The sequence below is a fragment of the Dipteris shenzhenensis genome, chromosome 17 (genome assembly GCF_047967505.1).
Source record: "Dipteris shenzhenensis isolate YYH24624 ecotype China chromosome 17, Dip_SZ_1.0, whole genome shotgun sequence".
Classification (NCBI taxonomy): Eukaryota; Viridiplantae; Streptophyta; class Polypodiopsida; order Gleicheniales; family Dipteridaceae; genus Dipteris; species Dipteris shenzhenensis.
The window spans coordinates 29060205-29084002 of record NC_141612.1 but is presented as its reverse complement, the minus strand read 5'-3'; the positions used below and the strand labels follow the sequence as shown (position 1 = coordinate 29084002).

The window sequence follows — 23798 nt, the reverse complement described above, 5'->3', positions numbered from 1 at the left end:
TTATCATGATAGCAGTGCAAAGAGCAAAAGCTCAGGGAGATGGGAATGGAATATCATTCTAGATTGCAAGGATTGTGTAAATGTTGTCCCAGGGTGAGAACGTCGGGGGATAGCTGGTGGCAACAAAGTGCTCATTGGAGGCAGCCTTCAGCATGATGAATTTGGGAAAGGTCTATAGTGGGGTCCTTGCACTTTCTCAAAAGCAAACAGTAGCCGATCTCCACCACAGGCAGGAGCAGGGCATTCTCTCGAGGATTCCAAGAAGAAGCAGCGGATCAGTTGGCCCATTCCATAGTGGGTCATGTCAGCCATGCAGGCCTCAGCCACTTCCGGTCAGAATAAGTCTTTTGGCAGCATACAAGGTTAGATCTAAAGACCTAACCTTTGTTCTAAATTCAGTAGAAGGGGATGCCATGGGCACCTACAAGCCCCTGGCAAGCTGCCTAGCTGGCAGGCAGTGTCTTGGACACTTGGTAGTCAGTCTACAAGGGAGTTCTATGGTTTAAATTAGCACACTAAACAAGCTCCCATGCTTGTTGGTTGGCAGGCAGCGTGGGGGGGGGGGGGGGACAGTAGTTGGAGGAGAGCTCTTGCAAGGCAAGAGTGGGACCTCCCAAATGTGGTTTGTCCTGAGTGGACACCTCCAAGCAATGTACAACTTCATGGAGAGTGCTAGAGTACTAATCTACACAAAAAAAGGGCCTAGAGAGAGCTTCGCTAGTGGCATGGGGAGCTAGAGCAAGTGGCAGTGGACGTTGGGTACCCTGATGTACAGAGGGTCACCTCGGCTAATTCACAGCACCATGGTGCATGATAAAGGAGATAAATAAGAATTGGCCTAGAACATGGGTCATTGAAGATTAACATCTTTAGTCGGAAGACTTGTAGTGATGGACTGAGTCAGGAGGTGGACAAGAGGTATTTATGAAGGAAGAGGCACTCACCTCTTTGACGGGGCCTCTTCACTTCGAAATGTCTGACTCTGTAAGCTTAAAGGTGGTTGAACTCCATGCTTAAAGACCTGAATGGATTCTCATGTGATGGGCTGAACCTCTCGACTCTCACAGGAAGAGCTGCTCTCCTCCTGATCTGCAGCACTGGGAACTCTTGTCAAGAACAAGCGTCATTCTGGATTTTCCACACTTGCATGCCTTAGCTATGCAAACTACTCAATCACAGACTCGCTCAAACCAAAAAGGTGCGGGGATAAGGTTTTTCAAAGGTATGATTCACTCTAGCCAAAACGTCCTATCTTCTATTTATTGGGGGTTGTAACTGTTTTCCTGTCACTAGGGGGCTTGAGTCGGCATGCAGAGTTGGTCATCCCCAACAGTTTTGGAAGAAGCTGGGCCTTTGTGGACCCCTGCAAGGGTAAAACATTGACAAGGGCTATGTGAAAGGGGGCAAGAAGAAAGTTGATTGTCCCCAAGATTTGGGATCGCCTTGAGACCTTATTTGGTAATAAAATCACCAACTCTAAAGTCTTTTTGAAGCTCAAGTTAGAGGATCCAATGCTGTGCTGTGCTCCTTGGGGTCTCCCCCTTTTTGTGGTTTCTTTTTTCTAGAAAGGACAAAGCGTGTGGCGACAGGATTTGTTTCACAAAATGTCCTTGACATGAATCCACATGCATGCATGCTTTGTCCTTAAGTTGATATGCTCTCTATACTTGTTTCCCATTAAATAACGTCAAATCTAACCTTTCAAACCTAAAGAAAAGCATCAACTTCATAATAAACTACTACTATTTAGCTCAGATTTCGAAGGAAAGGAATACCCATTTTTTAATCTCGTCACTGCTCCACCCATAATGTACCGCACTTAACCATTTGCAGACTTCTGTCACTGATATATTCTGCTTTGGTAAGAAAAGTGCCACATCTAGAAAGGCAAGCTTATAATCCTCTGGCAAACAGTCGTAGCTGCTTCTCAGCATTTTGATCAGACCCTCGCTATCCACACCTAAAGTCTTGAAACGACCAGGTTTTGACACTAGACCATCATTCTTCCAAGCTCGCATTCCACCTTTCAACATACGAAGTCGACATCCTAAAACTTTCAAGAGTAATGGATGGTGAAAGCAGTTCGTTTCAGATGTCTCTCCAGCCCCAATCCTCCATTGCTGAACCATTTCATGGAAGAAAGCAATCTCCTCTTCACTGAAATCCATTTGCGATCCACCTCGAACAGAATGCATTACTACTTGGACAGCTTCATTCTCTTGTAAGGCTGGCATTTGCAGAAGGCAATTCTCACTACACCCCTTCAGAAAAAGACGCAGGATGTCCCCACTCCGTGCAGTCACCAATATTCTGCTTCCAGTTGGAAAAGGTAAGCTTAAAAAAAGACTTACAAGATTCGAATGTTCCGAGTCCCTCCAAACATTATCCAGAGCAAGAAATACCTTCTTCCCTTTCTGCAACCGTTTCTCCAGTTCCTGTTGAGCCTGTTGAACAATATTCACTGAGAGATTGACATTACATATCTAGATGAATTGAAGAGCATGCCCAAACTGATCATATAAAAGCTAAATGAGCAGCTTAGGTTTTTATACTCATGATCATTACCCACAAGGTTAAAAAGCATCAACTCCAAAATGAATAGCAGGGACCAGCTACCATGTAATCCCACAGGCATCCCCTCAGTGCCTCGCAGTGCATTCCCACAGGCATCCCCTCAGTGCCTAGCAGTGTAGACTTAAGCATAAATTTATGCTCTCACACATGCACACATATCCAAAAGCCACAACAGACAAACATATATTTATAGAAAGGACCTTATACTTGGCTCTAGTCAAAGATCCAGAGGCGAACGGAAGACTATATTGTGCACGGTAACTTCTATGATTACATTAAAAAAACACAGAGAACAAATTGAACAATTAAAACCAGCATTTAAAAAAAAATCACGTTTACAATTTTACTCGATGCAGATATTTGCATTTATTTTATCAGCTTACTACACAGTTGAAAAAGCATCGTTCTTTTAAAGCTTGTAGCATGACTGTCCGTGAAATCCTCCTCAAAGTGATCTCTGAAATTGTTTTATTGCTTCACAAACCCATTTACATCTACGGCCTCACCAACAATGCATGCATATTGCAACACATTAGAAAAGTTGACAAACCAGCCATGTGCATGACAGCACTGTAGAGTAAGGAGTGTGCTACCAACATAGGGTACTTAATAGTACATACTTTTGGAGCTAGAGTAACATTTACCCTTCATCTGATGAAATTCAAGTCACAAGTTTGCAAAGCGCTGGCATTGTTTGCGTCAAGAAGATTGAATGAAGGTATTATCACTGAGAAGTGTAGTGCTGTTGGAAGTATAGCCAGGCACAAAGAGGAATATCGATGCAATAGATGCAGGACAAGGATTAGTTACTGGTTCACACAGCTACAAACATGGATTCTGATCTGAAACAGCTTCCATCGCGTAGTGTACTTCAAACGGATATCCACTTAAAAATTGGAGACATTACAACACTCGATAACCTAAAAGGGAAACAATGCTACAATTCAAATGCTACAAGGACCCTCTAAGCCAGCTGAATTCTCTCGAAATGACAAATTTCGGAACCATGGGACTTCATGTGCGAAAATTGCACAATTTCATACAGAGATAGGGCTAAATCTAAAATCTAAATTTAATGGGACTACTAAATTCAAAAATTTGTTGTCTGCACATTCTAGCTTCGGATTTCCATACGATTTGTTCCACTAGGTTTGTAAGTTTGTGTAATATTTGGTTTGCATTTACAAATTGCATTTGGATTTGCAAAATTATAGGAATTTGCAAGATTCAGTGGAAAAAAGTACGCGGTGATAGTTCATTATCCTAACTTAATTAATTTAATTAAGCCCTAAGCTAATCTATTCAATTTAATTAATCCTCCCCTCTCCCTCCACCTCGCCCACCCTCCATCTCTCTGTGCTCTGCCTCGCCGGTGCATCTCTCCCATCTCGCTGCCTTGTGGGTGCATCTTCTTCCATCCTCGTCGACAGTCGGCACCTCGATCTCCTCCCCCTTTTCCCTTGGGCTCATCCTCATCCCGCTGCCTTCGACCTCATCCCGCTCATCCTTGCAAGCTCTCATCCTCCTCCTGCCCCCTTCGAGGTCCTCCCTCGCTGCCTACCTCAACTATTTGGTACTCATCCTCATCCTGCCTTTGAGCTCCTCCCTTGCTGCCTACCTCAACTTCAAACTCCGCCTGTACTCTAAAGACTCCCGTGCGGTTTTAGCTGCTGCATAGCTTGCCCTCGTTTTCGCTTGCGAGTGCATCTATGCTTGTGGCAGCTTCATCTCTGCCGTGGATTACCTTTTGCTGCCTCCCAGTTGGCCCGACCTATTCTGCCTAACCAAACAGACGAGTCCTTCAACTACCCCTGTGTGCACATTTTACTCACGTATTGCCAAGGAGACCATTGAAGTGCCCACGGAAGAGGTGGACCATGAAGCAAGGCTGGTGCAAGCTCCCTTTATACCATGATGAGGCGGTTCAGAGAATTCCAGAAGGTAGGGATACGTGGCATTAGTCCCTCCCCCAAGTTCATCCCTCTCCCCCTCTCCCTTAAATTCATCCCTCTCCGCACCCCCTTCATCCACTCCCCATGGCCTAATACCATTTTTCAAGTAACTTGGGCTACCTATTGAAGTCTATGCAAGAACCTAAAAAAAGAATACAAGAACCTTAAATTGCACAATGAAACAATTTGAAGAGGGTAAGACCAATTATAAAAGCATCGGTTGGGAATTTAAACATTGCTGCAAAATTGCGCAACTATGTATAGCTAGAACGGTAACTTGGACATGAAGACTATTATATATGAAAATACCAAGCCCACAAGCAACAAATATTACATCGAGATAAGAAGGCAAGAATTTTAATGAGAATATCTTAGCTAAGAAAATAACGAGGGAACGATAGCATTCTAATGATGAATGTGGGATATTCCAAAGACATTTTCAACATTTTTGGCATGGCCACTCTTTTTATATGCTAAAAAACATTTGAGTTTTAGATTCCTAAGTCTCTACATGCTTTGAGATATTTGCTCATTAAATCCTTAGTAACTCTTTATTGGGATTACAATGAGCACTTAGTATGTCATATGATTGTTTCTCTTATGTAAGTAGTATTAGGGTCATTGTTTGTCTGGGTATAGCCATTTTTGGTAAGGTTCAAGGACTTTCCTGTATACTGTTCCGTTCGACGACAGAGACTCCATGTTGACTTGTAGAGGCAACTATTGCTTGCTTTTGGTGTCCACTTCATTCAGGAGCTTGGAAACATCTTCATTCTTGAATCTGGGGTCATTTCATTGGATTTCTGACTCACTGTGTCAGTTCCTGCGTTTTTTGCCCGGGTGTTGGAACTCAAGTTTGGAGCAACCATTTGCAGATCTGTCAGTTCCGGTGGACTCAAGAGGTCCTAAAACCTCTATGTTGCTCATCATTCGCACTCAGGTGGAGTTTACAAATAGCTCTGTTTCCAAAAATGTTTTTCAGTCTGTGTGTTGGACCCAGTGATTGAGACCACGGTTTCCAAAACCGTCTGTCCCATTGCGTTTCGGACGCCCAAAAACCCCTACCTATCAGTTCTTGCGCGATTCGGTGGAGGATTTTCAGAGTTATAGATCTCTGTGTATTCGATTTCGTCTCTCTGTTATGAATTTTTCATTCTAAGGTTTTGAAACCTTAGATTTATGCCACATGGCAGTGGATAAGTGTTGACTCCCATTTCTCACTCATCGGTTGGGATTTTGGAGTTCTGGCAGAAGAGAGATATTTGCAAATTTTCTTGCTAAGCCCGATTATGGAATGGCGCCCATGTTTTGAGGCATCTCAGGTTCTATTTTCAGTAGCGGTCATTACCGTGGGACTATGATTTCTTGAGCATACCTTATGCAGATCACTCTGGTTGCAGTTTGAGCAGTGTGTGCGCTCATTCGTGGTGTGCATTGGGTTGCAGTGGATGATTTATAGGCCATTTGGATGCATTACGGTCCTTATTGGATGCGCTGATAGGCCCAAATTGCCTTGTGGGATGCTATTTTTTATGGACGCTTTGCACATGGATGCTATTTTATGCTGAGGGACAGCTTTGACACATTGCAGGTGATGCACTGATAGTGCTATGCTCTCTTGGATGAGATATAATTGATGCATATGCCAGTGGACGGTGTTTATGCTTGAGTCATTTGGCACTTATTGGCATTTTCTTTTGGGCCAGATTTGCTCATATCAATGCATAGTATATGCACATGAGTCAGATGCATCTTTTGATGCTTTGAGCTTTGAGTTTTGGTGATATTTCACTCTATTGTGGCATACACATTTGGGTGCACCTGGTATTTGGTGTGATTCTCTCTTGCAGGGACTAGCATTTGGGATTTTGCTTTATTTGCATCATGGCATCCTCTTCCATGTCTGAAAAGGAGTTTTTCAACATTAAAAAGTTCGATGGGACAAACTTTTCTTTGTGGAAAGAACAGATAAGGGATGTGCTTATTCAAAAGAAGCAGATTAAACCCTTGGCAGGGATTGAAGCTAAGCCTGCAAATATGTCTGAGGATGATTGGAATGAGTTGGATGCATTAGCAAAGTCTACTATTAGACTTCATCTTGCAGAGTTAGTTTATTTCACAGTAGTAAATGAGCAAACTACGGAAGATTTGTGGAAGAAACTATGTGCCACTTATGAGAAGGAAACTGCCTCTAATAAAGTTTACCTCATGAAGAGGTTGTTTGAGCTGCAGATGACGGAAGGGGTCTCCATTGCTTCTCACTTGAATGAATTCAATATTATTTTCAGCCAGCTTCAAGCTCAGAAGATGAATTTTGATGCGGAGACTAAGGCAATATTTCTCTTATGTTCATTGCCATCCTCATGGGATACCTTCCGTACAGCTGTCAATAACTCTGCACCTGGTGGAGTACTAAAATTTGATGATGTTGTGGGTAGCTTGTTGGCCGAGGAGATTAGACGGAAGTCTATGGATGGCAACAAGCAGGATGCAGCCTTAAATGTGCAAAGGGGCAGATCACAGTTCAGGGGGAAGTCCCAAGAAAGAGGGAAGTCTCGTAGCAAATCCAGGGCACGGAACATTGAGTGTTACCACTGTGGCAAGAAGGGCCATATGAAAAAGGATTGCTACAAGCTAAAAAGAGAGCAAAAGTATAAGAAAAAGAAAGCAAATTGGGGTGCAAATCAAAAGGAAGAGAGTCCAAGGGAGGACAAAGGAAAAGTGAAGATCGAGGAGATCAATGCAGTCACACATGATAGTGACAATGACGTTCTCTTCATGTCTAGTTTATCTGCAGAGTTGCTTACCACTTCAGATGATGCATATTCCCAGGATTGGATTTTGGATTCTGGTGCTTCATTCCATGTTACTCCCCATAGGGAATGGTTCTCCACTTATGACAGTGGAAAGACAGGTTGTGTGCATCTTGGAAATGACTATGCATGTGATATAGTGGGAGCAGGTGACATAAAGTTTTCTTTTGCAAATGGGTCTGCATTTGTTTTGAAACATGTGAGACATGTGCCTAAGCTAACCAAGAGTCTTCTTTCAGTGGGTCAGCTAAATGATGCTGGTTTTCACACCACTTTTGGCTTTCAGAGTTAGAAAATTCAGAAGGGCTCTATGCTTTTGGCCAGGGGTGCCAAGTGTGGGACTTTGTATCCCTTACATGTATCAGGGGTATTTGATCATGTTGTTGCAATAACCGAGCAGCCAAGCACTTCTTTGTGGCATTGCAGGTTGGGGCACATGAGCTAGAATGGAATGAAACTCTTATGCCGTTTGGGTTATGTACCGCATTTGAGTTTCTCTGATTTTGAATTTTGTGAGCATTGTCTCTATGGGAAGCAGACTAAATTAGCCCATAAAAGAAGGGGAAAGAAAGAGTTTGAAAAGCTTGATTTGGTGCATTCAGACGTATGTGGTCCCATGCCTACACGGTCATTAGGCGGGGCTGAATACTATGTGACATTCATTGATGATGCAACTAGGAAAGTGTGGGCTTATGCTATAGCTCGGAAGAGTGATGTGTTCCAGGTATTTCAGAAATGGCTGGCCTTGGTTGAGAATCAGTCAGGTAGAACGCTTAAATGCCTATGGACTGACAATGGTGGAGAGTATCTCTCTCATGACTTTCAGCATTTCTGTGATACATGTGGGATTAAGAGGGAGCTCACATCCCCTCGTACTCCAAAGCAAAATCCAGTTGCAGAAAAGATGAACCGTACCATTCAAGAAAGGTTGCAATGCATGCTTTCCAATGCAAGTCTTTCTGGTGGTTTTTGGGCTGAGGCAATGAAGACTGCAGTGCATGTGATCAATAGATCACCTAGTAAGAGTTTGGATGGTGGTATTCCTGAAGAGGCATGGAGTGGCAAGAAGCCCTCTTACTCTCATTTGCGTACATTTGGGAGGCATATGCACATGTGCCAAAAGAGCTTCGAAAGAAGCTAGATCCTAAGTCTAGGAAATGCATCTTTCTGGGTTATGGTGAAAGTGGAGAGATGGGCTATCGTCTCTGGGATCCAGAAGCAAAGAAGATCATACGCAGCCATGATGTAGTATTCAATGAGAAGAAGATGCATAAGGCACCCATGAGGGATGTGGAAATAAGGAGAATCACTTTCCAGGATGTGAATCCACCTGCATATGTTGATAGACAGCAAGCTGTCCATGCACCAAATGTGCAAGAAATGGTACCACCAAGCACTCCCATAGGTATACAATCAAGGGTAGATGATGGATCATCTCTTGGTGGAAATGATGAGCCAAATGTGGCTGATATGCAAATGGGACAGCAAGCTGAAATGCCCTTGAGAAGATCATCTAGAGTGTCTAGACCGCCTGATAGGTTTGTTCCAAGGGTAGACTATGTGATGCTTACTGATTGCGGGGAGCCTTCTTGCTATAGAGAGGCTATGATCGCAAGTGGGAGTATGCTATGCAATCAGAGATGAGTTCACTTATGAAAAATAAGACTTGGGACTTGGTTTCTTTGCCACATGGAAAGAAAGCATTGCCATGTAAATGGGTCTACAAAATGAAGGTCACAGGTGATGATGTGCCTAGGTACAAGGCCCGTTTGGTTGCTAAAGGGTTCAAGCAAGAGAAGGGTGTGGACTTTGATGAGATATTCTCTCTAGTTGTGAAGATGACCACACTTAGATGCATGCTTGGACTAGTGGCATCAGAGGATATGGAGCTTATGCAGATGGATGTCAAGACAGCTTTCTTGCATGGGGATTTGCATGAGGAAATTTACATGGTGCAGCCGAAAGGCTTTGAAGAAAAGGGCAAAGAGCATTTAGTTTGCAAGCTGAAGAAGAGTCTCTATGGTCTTAAGCAAGCGCCTAGAGAATGGTATCAGAAGTTTGATGCTTTCATTCGGTCCCAGGGTTTTAGAAGGAGTGAAATTGATCACTGCCTCTACACTAAAAGGGCTAAGGATAATAGCCTGATAATTCTGGCACTATATGTGGATGATATGCTATTGGCTAGTAAGAATACTTATGAGCTAGATGCATTAAAGGCCAAGTTGCATGAGGCCTTTAAAAGAGTATGTTACAAAAGTATTGTAGCGTTTCCATATGGAGGGGGGAAGGCAGTGAGTACTCCATTGCCTCCATATGTGAAACTGAGTCATACAGATAGTCCCAAATCAGATGAGGAAAGGGCCATGATGGCCAAGGTTCCTTATGCATCAGCCGTTGGGAGTCTTATGTATGCTATGATAGCTACTAGACCAGACATTGCATTTGCAGTGGGAGTTGTTAGCCGCTATATGGCTAATCCAGGAAAGAGGCATTGGGAGGCAGTTACGTGCATCATGAGGTACATGAAGGGTACCAAGGAGATGTGCATCTGCTTTGGTAGAGGAGACATGCGTGTACTTGGGTACACAGATTCAGACTATGCAGGGCATGTGGATAGTAGGAGATCCACTTCTGGTTATGTGTTCACCTTTGCAGGTGGTGCAGTGTCATGGATGTCTCGCGCATAGAAGTGCGTTGCTTTGTCTACCACAGAGGCTGAGTATGTTGCAGCCACAAAGGGTTGCAAGGAGGCTATATGGCTTGATCGACTAGTGGGAGATTTGGGGATTCATACAAGTGTACCAACATTGCATAGTGATTCCATGAGTGCTATTCAGCTAGCACTTTCAGCTAGCACGGAATCCGGTCTTTCATGCAAAGACCAAACACATTGAGGTCAAGTACCATTTCATCAGGGAGGTACTTGAGGACAAGCGCATGGAGCTTGTCAAGGTTCATACAGATGATAACCCTGCAGATATGCTGACGAAGAGTCTACCTAGTCTGCGGTTTGAGTATTGTCGTGTATTGATGGGCATTGGATAGTATGCCCACTGGTTGTTCTCCCTTAAAGGCACATTGTCCTTTAAGTGGGAGGTTGTGGGGGTTAAAGGTCACTGTGCCTTAACTTTGGTTATGTACAATACTCAAACACATATATAAATGAATGAAAAAGAAGATTAGGGTGGTTCTGCACCCACCAAAACTTGTGTGGCTCTCTGTCTCTCTCTCTCCTTCTTCCGTTCTTGCTTCCGTTGAGAGCACTCTCATTTGCATGGGGGGCCATCTAGTTCATAATCTTAGATTAGCATTCAGTTGGTTTATCATAATGAGAACTATTATTATTACAACCTGATAAACCGACACAATGCTAATTTGACATGTCTTGTTTTGATCTTGCCTTTCTTCAATTGACTGTAATAACAATGACTTTGCATGAGGGGCCATCTAGTTCACAGGTCCAGATTAGCATTAAGTCAGAAGCAGACTATAATAACAATGACTTTTCATGAGGGACCATCTAGTTCACACGCTTAGATTAGCATTAAGCTAGAGATAGACTATAAGAACATATCAGACTGTTAGAATTTTTTGATGACTAAGAAATTCTCCCATGGCAAGCATCGAATCGCATGTCATGGCTAGACGATGATGTATATGACCGCCTATGCTAGGCTGGGCTACTAGCGAAGCTGGATGTATGTGCCACCACTCCTCCCCCCTCATCCCATTGAATTATTATGATCTTGGCTTTGATGACCGAGAAATTCTCCCATGGTAACCATCTAATCGCTCATCATGGCTAGACGATGATGTAAATGACTGGCTAGGCTAGGCTACTAGCAAGCTAGGTGCATGGGCCACCGCTCCTCTCCCCTCATCCCATTGAATTATCATGATCTTGGCTCCGATGACCAAGAAATTCTAGCATGGCAATCATCTAATTACACGTCATGGATAGACGATGATGTAGATGACTGCCTACTCTAGGCTGGGCTACCAGCAAAATCTAGTAGGTGAATTTATGTGCTCTTAACAACGATAGGCACCCAGAGTCACACAAACTGACATAAGAAATGAAGGAAAAAAGAGTGGGAGGGCGGCAAGTCTAGCTATATAAAGGCCTTAAGGGCAGAGAAACATTTCACCACACCTAGAAAAATTTCTCCCCTACCCCCTTCCATGCTCTCTCCAAGACCCCTTCTACCCCTATGATGAATCTTATACTGCAATCTCGATGCCCCTTCATAATGTTGCCCAAGTCATGGGATCCATTGTTTGCCTTGGCTCTCTATCCTACAACACCCCACCAGCCATAGCCATGACCAAGGGAGTTGTCGGATGGGGAGCCAAGGGAACAGGTTATTGTTGTTCCATCAGGCACTGGTAGAGAACTCAACTTGGTGATGAGACTTTAGTAATTGAGCACAACCTTTGCCACTGGGGAAGGAAAATTCAACTTGGTGGTAAGCTGTAACACAATGAGAGTATGCATTAGCGTGCTAGAGCTCACCACCAGATTGAGTTCCTTGTCCATTATCGAATGTTGTGCTTGATTGAGCTCACTGCCAAGTTGAGTTCTCTCTGCCATTGCCTTGAAATAAGTTGCAAAAGGAAGAAGGCAATTCTTTGAAAGACTTGAAAGAAAAACCTCATGACCAAGGGAGTTGAAAGATGGGGAGCCAAGGGAAACGAGTGGTCGTTGTTTCATCAGGCACCGGGAGAGAACTAAACCTGGTGATGAGTCTCTTGTAATTGAGCACAACCTTGGTACTAGGGAATGATAACTCAAATTGGTGATCAGCACTAACACACTGAAATCATGCGTCAGTGTGCTGGATCTCACCACCATATTGAGTTCCTTGTCCACTGTCGAATGTTGTGCTCGATTGAGCTCACCACCAAGTTGAGTTTCCTCTTCTAGTGTCTTGAAAGAAGTTGCTATGAAAAAGGTTATTTCAATTACGAGGTGCTCGTATTGTCCTTTGCATACAAGGCAACAGGTCAAAAGTGTAAGAAAGTGCTAACCAGGCAAAAAGTGATACCGAGTCCTACCACAGTGGTGGTGTTGACAAGAGCTAAAAGTGTTTAAAGAAGTGTCACAAAGACAAAGTGCTAGCATCTTTGTATGTAATCTGTTTTGTTAAATACTTGCTTCGAATGTAATTTATTTTGTTGTGATACTATTATCGCAAAAACTATCGGATGTAATTTCTTTTGTTTCAATTTCAATGTAGTACCATTATCGCTAAAATTATTGTTGCTGTTACTTCGGTAGTGAAATTGGCTCTAAAGAAGAACAAATGGCATATTTATGTCCTCGTTTACATTTTATTGCAACCATAGGGATCATTGCACAAGAAATTATTGAAAAATTTATTGTTACTGTAGTGAAATTGGGTTCACAAATGCCCTCATTTAGGAATTAGTGTGACCAGTGCAACCGGTGCGATTGTTGCACAAGCAATTGTTGCAAAAAGACTAAAATAGCTCTAAAATAGGACTACATTTTTCTTAGCTTGGAACTAAAATAGCTCCAAGAACTAGTAGAAATTGTTGCACAAGGATTAGTAGGACTAAAATAGCTTCAAATTAGGAGTATATTTTCCTTGGTTTAGAACTATTATAACTCCAATAACCAGTATGGTGGTTTAGAACTATAATAATTCCAATAACCAATGCGGTGGTTGTAAGGAAACTTCAAAATAGGAGTATATTCTCCTTGGTTTAGAACTATAATAACTCCAATAACCAGCATGCTGGTTGCAAGGAAACTATCATAAATTGCAAATGTCTACATTTTTCTTAGCTTGGAACTAAAATTCAAGAACGCGTGTGGTGGTTGAGAAATTGTTGCACAAGGAGTAATATGACTAAAATATCTCCAAAATAACACTATTTTCTCTAGTTTAGAACTAAAATAGCTCCAACATCTAGCATGGTGGTTGTGCGATATGGACCTTGAGGGGTCGAGATTGACATGCCACGGTGGTCTTCATGCCAATGTGGTGGTATCTCCATGCCAACATCATTGCTTAAACTAGCACGGTGGTCAGTGTTGCAAAATATTGTGTTGCGTAGCGATAGATGGCGAAGCTATGCAATGACAGGTGACAAGGCAAGAGTTTTGTGCTGTAGTCAGGCAAACCAGCATGGTGGTCAGTGCAACATTAGATTGTGTTGCACATTGACGAATGGCAAAGCTGTTCAATGATAGATGGCAAGGCAAAGGTTGTGTGATGTAGTCAACAGAGCAATAGTCTTTGTGCTCATGACAAGTAAATGCATATAGTGCCATGTGTCGAGCTCTGCACTATTGACAATGATAAGATTGTGTCTCATTATTACGCCAGTGCAGCAATCATGATGCTAGAAAAACTTCCGGCAAGAGCATAGGTCTGTGCAAAATTCAAAATCTCACCCACCAACACGTCGCATCATGGTCCCAAAATGGCCCCAAAAATAGTTTCATGATGGATACACCCAAGCAAATGTTGACCCATTAGAACCATTTTAAACAAATGATTATACCACTAAAGGTTTTGTATACCAACTTAACAGTCTGATTGGTGTTTAATGAAAGGTCATAGTTACCCATGAGCCTAAAATTATAGCTAGTGTTAGAACCATTTCAACCAAGTGATTTTAAGGTGGAGGTTTTATATACCAAGGTAAATGTGCAAGAGGTGTTTAGTGAAAGATTTATCATTAAGTTCACACTTGACCATTCGCCTAAAATTGAATAGTAGTAGATTCCAGAGGCATCTTTTTCATTAAGAGCTAAAGACTCATCAAATGTGAGCACCATTGGAGCTAGTATGTGCAAGGTCATAAAGTGTAGACTATTTTTGTTGGCAACATATGCTAGGTTTCAAGAAATTCCTTCAAAACCCTCTCATTGAAACATGCATCAGACCTATGATGCAACATATAACTCATAAGCATTGGGATGTGTGGCTTCTTGTATTGATAATGCATGTACAAAAACTATATGTTAATTGATTTCTTGATTGCCTTGGCAATAACCAAGTGCATTTCAAAGAATACAACTCAATATAATGAATGCTAAAGGGATGAACTACAATTGAGATATCCTCGCTAAATGCCAAAAGGGATGAAGAATAATGAATATTACCAAAAGGGCTGAAGTATAACTAGGATATACTAGCAAACGGGCTCCTAACTAGGCTAAATGAGAAGCTGATTGTTGCTGGTTGATGAATAATGGAATTTGGAGGCCAAACACATGCTCTTATAGGGGTGGAATCCTCTAGATTGATATGTCTCATGATGTATTCTCTTACTAGCTTATATGTGCTAGCTGACTGTGTGTGATGCATGAAGAACAACAAGGAGAGAGACAATCCATATGCATGCATCAAACCCACTATGATGAACACATACACAAAGAGTAGAAAACTTGATTCAATGATAAATGTATACCTTGAGCTTCAAACATAGAATCACTTGGTTCGAACAAATAGAAATGAATTCCATTCTTCTTTGGAGAGAATCCATCCACGCTCTGTGTTGTGCTTTAATGATGTCCATCAAAGATATATATGAGCTTGAAAAAAAAGAAGTCGATAACCGAATGGCGAGAAGCCATGAAAAGAAGTATGATACTATCATATAGAATAAGGCTCTTTAGACATTGCCAATGAGTGCCCAACTAGAGTCCATGTGTGGGTGACCAAAAACAGTCCTATGTAGCTTGACACCCCATTATACACAAGATGCCTATTATGGTTATTAAGAAAAAAGAGTGCCCACCCATAGCACCCCCTTCACACAAGCCACCCAAGTAATAAGAAGTAAGTTTTTGAAGCTGGAGTGGAGCTACGTGATCTTGGAAATAGAGGTAGTTAGCAGAGTCAATTGTTGCCCATCACTGGGTAGCCAAGCTTGGCTATGCATGGAAGGGATGTGCGTAAGAAGGACATGAAACCCATGTCAAATGATAAGGTTCTTGGGTGCTATATGTGTAAAATTATGCTCACCCACAGTGCGGATATTGGATTCTGATCGGTTGAAATGGCCACCCAGCCTTGGGCACCATTTGGTATGTAAATACTCTAAGACTTTAGAACTAATATGTGCACTACTAGGCAAAACTTGCATTATTGATCTATCAAAGTTAAAGTCAAAAGTGAGAAAAGTATTTGAAAATATAAAGTGCGGCTACTTACAAAGAGTTATGCCTAGCAAAAAGGCACATACTAGGCGGGACCTTTGCATCTGCAACCACAACACAATCTATTGATGTAGCCCTTGCCACTCATTGCATCTAGCCTCTTTATTGAATGTGGGATGGATGTCAAAATGCATTTCTTAAAAGTGATCTAAAAGAGGAAGTCTGGATGAAATTAGCCTCAAGGTTTTGAGGTTAAAGGAAATAATAAAAAGGCGAAGAAAGATTTGCAGATACTTGAACATGTCAACAATTAAATTTCATCTGATTATGATCAATACAAAAGTATGAGGACAAAGGTGATAAAGTTATCGTTATCTTATTTGTTGATAACATGTAGTCATCACTTGGGGGGTCACCTAGAATATATGTAAGTTACCAAGGAGCTCAAATGAAGGGGGCTTTTAGTTTAAAAATCTAAGGCAAATTTATAGAAATACATATACAGAAGGGATTTTTAAAAACCAATTTTGAAAAAACCATGTAAGTTTATAAATAAAAAGGGTAATTTAATTCTTGAAAAAATTTTAGGTGAGGGATTTTTAAAATACCTCTTGAATGCACTTTGTACATAGAATTTCTTAGTAGTGAGTCATCTTTAGAAACAATAAGAGACAAATCGAACAAGCTAAAGATAATCTAAATAAATCCTTTTATATGAAAGACCTTCGCTATATGCATCATTGTTTGGGAATCAAGGCTTAGACACAAAGAAAATACATTTATATCTCAATACAAAGAATTCTAATAAAATCCTCAAAATATTTTGAATGGAGGATTGCAAGTTCATAGATACTCCAATGGATCCATGAGAAATATTGGCAAAAAATGAGGAGAGACCTAGAGTGGATGCAATCTTATGTAGGCCCATTAGTTGGCAGAGTGATATATGCAACTAGATCATGTAACATAGCTTTTCCAGTCAATGCACAGTATCCCACCATATGGCAAATCCTAAAGAATGATTTTGAAATTCAAAAAGTACTAAGGGATTCTTAGACTAATATTAAAGTGAACACTAAATCATGGAAGTGAATACAAGAGAAGAATAATTTGAAACTATCATATTAATAGTAATTAGGTTGCTTTCCAATTGACAATAGAGCAATTTTGCTTCAACATTGGTTTAGTAGAGTAGTAGTTAGACCTTATATTCTATGTAGACCACCTATGACTTTATGTAGAAATGTTTGAGGGGCCACAAGAGATGGCCTACCCCCACATGCATCCACCATGGATGGAGGCATGGATGCTACATGGCACCATATCACTCATCTAAATGAGCACGTGTCAGAAGGCATGTAGTCAGCACCTTACACAACCTAGGGTAGGGACCAAACTTGAGTATTGCATCAAAGCATCTTTGTTAATGCATTATGATTGGATACACGTCATCTATGTTGCATGGGAGGCTTAACTTGACCCTCCCAAGATGGGCTTCTCCCTCACACTTCCTTGCCTCCTCAAGAAAATCAACAACCCAAAATCATGACATGTATCTTGTCTCATTATTGAAGTAGATTAGAATAGGCACCCTCTCTTCACTCCAGAGCAAATCATGGTCCCCAAAGATGGGTCCTTGAATTGAAGGATTACAAGATTTTCATCAATGGGACCTTACCACAAGATGAGAAATCATGGGATTGTGCAAGAGAACCCCCCAACTTTTGTTAAAGATGCGGAGTTATAGTTGTTATCTGAGACTCTCCTTGTAATCCTTCTTAAGGGGTTCACTCATCATATGTAAAGATAGCATGTGGGTCCAATAGCAGGGGGTTTTTAATAGCAAAAATCCATATTTTTTATAATTTCACAAAATACTTATAGAAGGGTTTTTTTAATTTAAGACGGGTCATTTGAAAGTCTTACAAATTATAGATAAGGGGTAAATGTAAGAATACCCCTTGATGTGTTAGAGCTATATATAGCTCGCTCTAGCTTAAACTAGGTTTCACCTATATATGTGTAACTTGTGATCAATATAAATCAGTCTTTGGGAGTCTATTTGGTGTGTCTATCATCTCTTCTTCTTCTCTCTGAACATGGTATCAGAGAAACAATGGTCTTGCTATTGTACACTCACTCTAACAAAGAAAGATATGAAGTATTACTTGTTGATTTCATCACATAGCTATTTCAGTATCTCATTGCTTATTTTCTCTTGTCAATTTTGACATCTCTAACTTGATGTGATTTTTTGGAGGTCTTTTGGTGCAAATTTGAGAAAGTTATCGCTGACAAAGGATCAAAGATTGCTTTGTAGATCGTAGCTCTCATCATGCTCTTTGTTTTGAGCTATTACATGCCCCGATCGGCGGACTTCAGAGCAAAAAGTTACATTTTTTTTCATGTCGTCTACTCCTATCTTGGTCGACACGCTCGTAGTGTTTTTCTCCAAAAATATCTTGGTTTCATGATCAACAAGATCGTTGTGCTTTTCTTTGCATGTATGCTATTTATAGCATACTCCTGTCACACGTCTTATCTTTTTGGGTGTATCTCAACTTTTGTATTGTGTGAGCAACAATTGTGTTATCGTTCATTGATGTGAGCTCTGACACACACGTGTTCTCCTGACCCACGATGGCAATGTCTATAATCATCAATGGATTTCCTTCTAGCCAACGATCTATTCCTTTGTTTCAATGACAAGGCTTATCTGGCTGGAAAGTGAAGATGTTATTGATACTTGAAGGTGATAATCTTTTTGATGTTGTTCTTGGTGATCTCGTTTGTCCATACCAACCTATGGACGCAACTATGAATCATGCTCTTGTGACCGAGGACCCTCTCTTTCAGCAGTGAAAATCTAGCTCTGCCAATTGGCATTCTCGTGATGAAGCAGCTCGTCGGTATATTTTATTTGCTCTACATGATTCTCTTATGTTGGATGTACTTGCTCTTCCTTCTTCTCATGCTATATGGAAATATCTTATTGCTACTTTTGAGAAGAAATCTGTCACAAAGATTCTTTATCTTTGTAATCTTTTGAGCAATCCCTACAAAGTTGGAACTCCTATGGCAACTCATATTGAGTCATTCAAGTATATCATCAATCATCAACTTGCTGCTACTGGTGCACCTATTCCATGAAATCAATTAGTAACCTATCTTCTCGACATAGTCCAGGATCCATTATATAATAATATTGTTTCCATCCTTTCTAACAAAAATCAGACTGATTTTGATCAAACATGTATTTCTTTGATTGAGTATGCCCAAGGATGTGAGTGTCATAAAGACCCTCATGAAATTGTCATGATAACAATGGATGATAAAGATTCAGAGACAGCTTGTGTTGCTCGTAAGTGTCATTTCTCCAAATATGGCAATTCTTCTCGTCTCAAATATCCTAAGAAACATTGTTCTTATTGTGATAAGCATGGTCAACTTATCTCTGATTGTTGGGCTTGATAATATAATGAGAAACATGGTGGTACCACTAAGAAACCCCGCTTATCCAAAAATTCTCATTGTGATTATTGTGGTGGCAGTCATCCATCCTTTTGGTGTTACAAAAGGCATTATGACCGCAGACGTAATCAAGCATATGCTACTCAACATACTCCTATTGTCGATACCCATACACATCAAGAGGAAAATCATATCTGTTCTGATGTCTCTCTAGAGAGAATACTTCATGTTCGAGATGGTTCCACTTTTATTGTTGATTCTAGTGCTACTGGTAATATGACATACCAATCTCAATGGTTACATAATTATCATGCTCTTCCTAACAAGAAATTGGTTTATCTTGCTGATGACACAAGTTCTCAAGTCATGGGTGTTGGTGATTTATATCTTGGCACTCTTTCTTCAACAAGAGTCTTGTGAGGTGTTCTCCATGTTCCACATTTTAAGAGAAATCTTCTTTCTATTGCACGAATTATTGATCTTGGTATCTTTATTGGCTTTGACCACACACAGTGTTGGATTGAAAAAGATGGACATACTATAGTAGTTGCTCCTTAGCATAGTAACCTCTTTGAACTTTCCTTAAATGATGATATTGCCAATGTGGTTAAGCCCCTGGTGATCTGGACTACAAGCTATGGCATCGTCATTTTGTTCATTCGGATTTTGCCAAGTTACTTGCTATCAATCATCATGATCTTGTCAATGGTATGAATCTCCCATCTCGTCCTCACATGGGCCTCTGTGAACACTATGCTCTTGGCAAGCATCATCAAAAACCCTTTCACGTATCTACTTTAACTCATTCATATGCTTTATTGGATCTCATTCATATTGATATATGTGGACCTTTTCCTCCATCCAAGTCTTTCTATAGGTTATATTTCATCACTTTCATTGACGATTTTTCAAGATATACAACTGTATTTCTCTTGCGACATAAGTCAAATGCCTTATCAATATTCAAGCTATATAAAACAGCCACACAACTTCATACTGGTTTTCGTATCAAGACCCTTCGTAGTGACAACGATGGCCCGAATATATTTCTAATCTTTTTTATGATTATTGCATTGAGTGTGGTATTCATCATCATGAATATACTGTTTCATACTCTCCTCAACAAAATGGTGTTGTAGAGCATAAGAATCATAATTCTCTTGATGCTATGCGATGTATGCTCCTTCATTCTAGATTATCTCGGAGCTTTTAGGCAGAAGCAATTCTGACAACTATCTTTGTGCAAAATCATCGTCCTATAATTGCACCTTCTGGTAAGATACCAACCACAGCTTGGACAGGGCAGACTCTTTCTGTATCACTTTTTCAAACTTTCGGCTGCATTAAGGCTGCATTGCTTAGATTCATGTACCAAAAGAGACACGAAAAAAGCTGGATCCTCCTATCTTAAAGGTCATATTCATTGGATATTATCCTAATTCTAAAGGTTATAAATTCTATGATCCCTCTTCTAAGAAGGTGATAATCAGTCATGATGCCATATTCAATGAGCAATTAATGGGAAGGACATGGTCTACTGAGGATGTAGAGGATACTGAGCCCTTGCTTACTGCCTTTCCTTTTCTATTTGATAGTGAGTCTACTTCCGATAGCATTACTACTCCTTCATCTGATGGGTCATGGCATCACTACTACTCCTTTTGCAGAGCAATGTGTTGACAATCTTGAATTGCATCTTGCATACACAAAGGCTTCTAATGATAGTGTTGATGTTTATGTTGATCTGCCTATTGATTTTGAACATGATTCTCCTCATTATTGTGTTTATGACTTTGACATCATTGATCATGCAATGGTTGCTCATGAAGACCCTACTACTTATACGAAAGCTATCTCTTTTGCGCAAAAGGGTCAATGGCAAGAGGCCATGGAAGTTGAATACGATTCTTTAATCTCTATAGGTACATGGATTCCTATTGAACTACCTCCTGGTCATACTCCTATCAAATGTAAGTGGGTTTACAAAACCAAAACCAAAGTCGATGGTTCTTTTGACAAGTTTAAAGCTCGTCTGGTTGCGAAAAGATACTCACAAATTGCAAGAGTTGATTGTCATGATACATTTTTACTCGTTGTTCGTTATACAAGCATTCGGGTACTCTTGGCTTTTGCTACTCAATTTGATTTTGAGATTCATCAAATGGAGTGTCTCTTAAAAGCACATTTAGTGCAAAAAAGAAAGCAAATGAGAATTGGGCCATTAGAAAGCAATTTCTCTAAGATGGTCTCCATAAATGACAATTTGAAACACGTTAATTTTCAAAAAAATTACACATGAAAATGTATAAAAGAGTTTCAATCTTTCACTATAGCACTTCCTCTAAGGACTCAGTGCTAATAAAACATAGAAACCGTCACTATGGCACAATAAAACAGAGAGAAACATTGAAACAAACGTCAACTGAATTCTTAGGTAAACATAAAGATTCCAAAGCAAATTCTCAATATTCTTTGCCTTACCGATCTTTCATCCCACAGATTGGTCAGCAATTCGTCTTCCGCCTGTGTGAGCCATTTCAATGCCTTCTTCAGCACTTCCATTTTGGTCTCTCTACTGACTGTAAAGGGTTGCGGCAATTCAATGTGACAAACTCTAGCTAAGAAATCTGGGGCATAGAAGTCGCACATAATCTGACAAATGGTAGTTTTCCCAACGCCCCCGACTCCATAAATCCCCAATACAGACGCTCCTGTAGAGCTGCGAGATGACTCGGATATATCGTTAAATCTCTCTTGAATTGCCTGCAAGCATTCAATCTAAGTGATCATTCTTCGAGTTGCAAATATATATCAGCATCAGTATGTCGAATAAACCTATCTATATCAACATTGGTATGTCCATTACCTACTTGAGCTACTTGCTCGTGACAGTCACGTACTTAAGAATACAGATCTTGAATGAGACAACCTTTACCTTGCAAAGTCGGTCCTTTCCCTGCACGTCTGTAACATGATAACGAGGGGGGACAGGCACTAGCTTGCAGATGTTATCTACTACCACCTTCAAGTATTCTTCGTCAGTCACGAAATCGGTTTTCGTTACGCCATTATACGCAGACACTTCTTTGAGGGCTCGCTGACACTGATCGTCCGTGACCCACCCTTCGGGAAAATCCTCCCACTTGATTTTCCACCTCTCTATGTTTTCGAGGATGGAGAAAGCGCTTGAGTGTAGCTTGTAGAACAACGGAATGATGCGTTTTGAATGTTTCACGAATTCTACCAGCTCCGCCATAGGCCACTTAGTCGTTACATAATCTTCGGAGAGAACCACAACTGCGAGCTCGCAGTTTGCAGCCGCCTCATAGATTAGAGGAGCAAATTTTTCGGCCATTGGCAAACTGTCTGGGCTCTCGTCGTAGAATGGGGTATACCCCACCTTAATCAGCTGATCAAAGAGATTTTTCACGAATGGTTTTTGCTGTCCGGAATGAGAGAGAAATATCGTGTGGTTCCTGCACAAATTAGTGAGAAACCCAAAACCTGATAAAGATACCAAAAAACTATGCAAACTTTGATAGGGATTGCATATGATAAATTACTTACGTGAAAGTTCGTCCTTCCGAAGTACTAGCCATTCCGTGATCCACCATTCTGTGATGCGTAAGATCAAAGAATATAAACCCTCTTGACACGATCAGCCAGGTCTCGAGATGGCTAGGAAACAAAATCTCTGCAGATCAAGCGAGATCGAGAGTCACTGATCTATTGCCGCAGTTCCGGAATCCGGATAGCTTCCTCTCTGGCAAGGCAGGTCAAACTTCACAACCCGGACTCAACGAACATGGCATGTGCCAGCTTTTGTAAATTGGCAAAAGGGCGTTGCAGAGATCGCACGTTCAGATCAATCCAAGCTGCACAGCAAGAAAGGGAGACGTGCCACGATCAGAAGCTCAGATTGAACGATCCAGCGTCTGCAGGTCACCATCCATCCAGACTGGAAACACCGAGATACTCTTTGATTCTGTGCTTGCAGCTTCACGCAGATTCTTTTGATCCATTTCGTGGAATACACTCTTTCGATGGTCTTGAAGAGAAAAAACAAGGAAACCAGAAATACGTGCAGGCGTTGCATACTGTGTGTGTGCGCGTGGCGGGCAGATGGCTGCATGATTTGTGGTGGAGTCTTGACTGTGCAAACGCGTACTTGTGGATGAGCGTGTGGTGATGAAAGTGACTACGTCTGGATCCCGTTGCTCGGGGGGTAATTGCGAGGACGAAGAGGGAAGGTGTTCCCTCCTTGAATGACAGCTTCCACAATGATCAGAGACGTTGGTGAAGAGAACCGCCCTGGGACCTGGTAAGTGAGTGACTTCTCTCAGAATTGTTCCGCACTCGGGGTCTACTTCGCTTCTCTCTGAAGGGCTTGTTTTAACGTAGCTCGATGCGGTGTCCATCTACTTCACCATCGGCCTCTCGGACCAAAGTCTCAAGGAGTGGGGGCAAGCCTTGCCCCCCTCATAAAATAGCTCGCGAGTGAGTGACATATTGCAGTGGATGCACAGGTTGTGCTATGATCTATGGGATGAGACATTATTGATGCTTATGCCCATGGATGGTGTTTATGCTTGAGGCACTTGGCTCTTATTGGCATTATATTTGCCAGTATTTTGTCATTGTGGTTTGACATTTTCTTTTGGGCCATTTGGTAACACTATCCTTCATTAAGGCATACATATTGGGTGCATCTAGTAGTATTTGGTGTGATTTCTCTCTTGCAGGTACTAGCATTTGGGATTTTGTTTCATTTGCATCATGGCATCCTCTTCCATGTCTAAAAAGGAGTTTTTCAGCATTAAAAACTTTGATGGAACAAACTTTTCTTTGTGGAAA

At 41.2% G+C, this 23798-nt stretch overlaps 1 protein-coding gene across 1 annotated transcript in view; it reads right to left on the bottom strand.

Annotated features, from left to right (window-relative positions):
• The window catches only part of LOC147891950 (disease resistance protein RPS6-like), a 38788-nt gene extending 15673 nt beyond the window's left edge, over nucleotides 1–23115 (bottom strand). Inside the window, exons 1-4 of the mRNA XM_087388544.1 lie at nucleotides 22512–23115; nucleotides 21880–22420; nucleotides 21426–21707; nucleotides 1776–2444 (exon numbers count right to left, since the gene is read on the bottom strand). Of these exons, the coding sequence (XP_087244670.1) occupies nucleotides 1776–2444; nucleotides 21426–21707; nucleotides 21880–22420; nucleotides 22512–22558 (1539 nt within the window). The 5' untranslated portion in view covers nucleotides 22559–23115. The remainder of the gene's footprint in view (nucleotides 1–1775; nucleotides 2445–21425; nucleotides 21708–21879; nucleotides 22421–22511) is intronic.
• Between the last annotated feature and the right edge of the window lie 683 nt (nucleotides 23116–23798).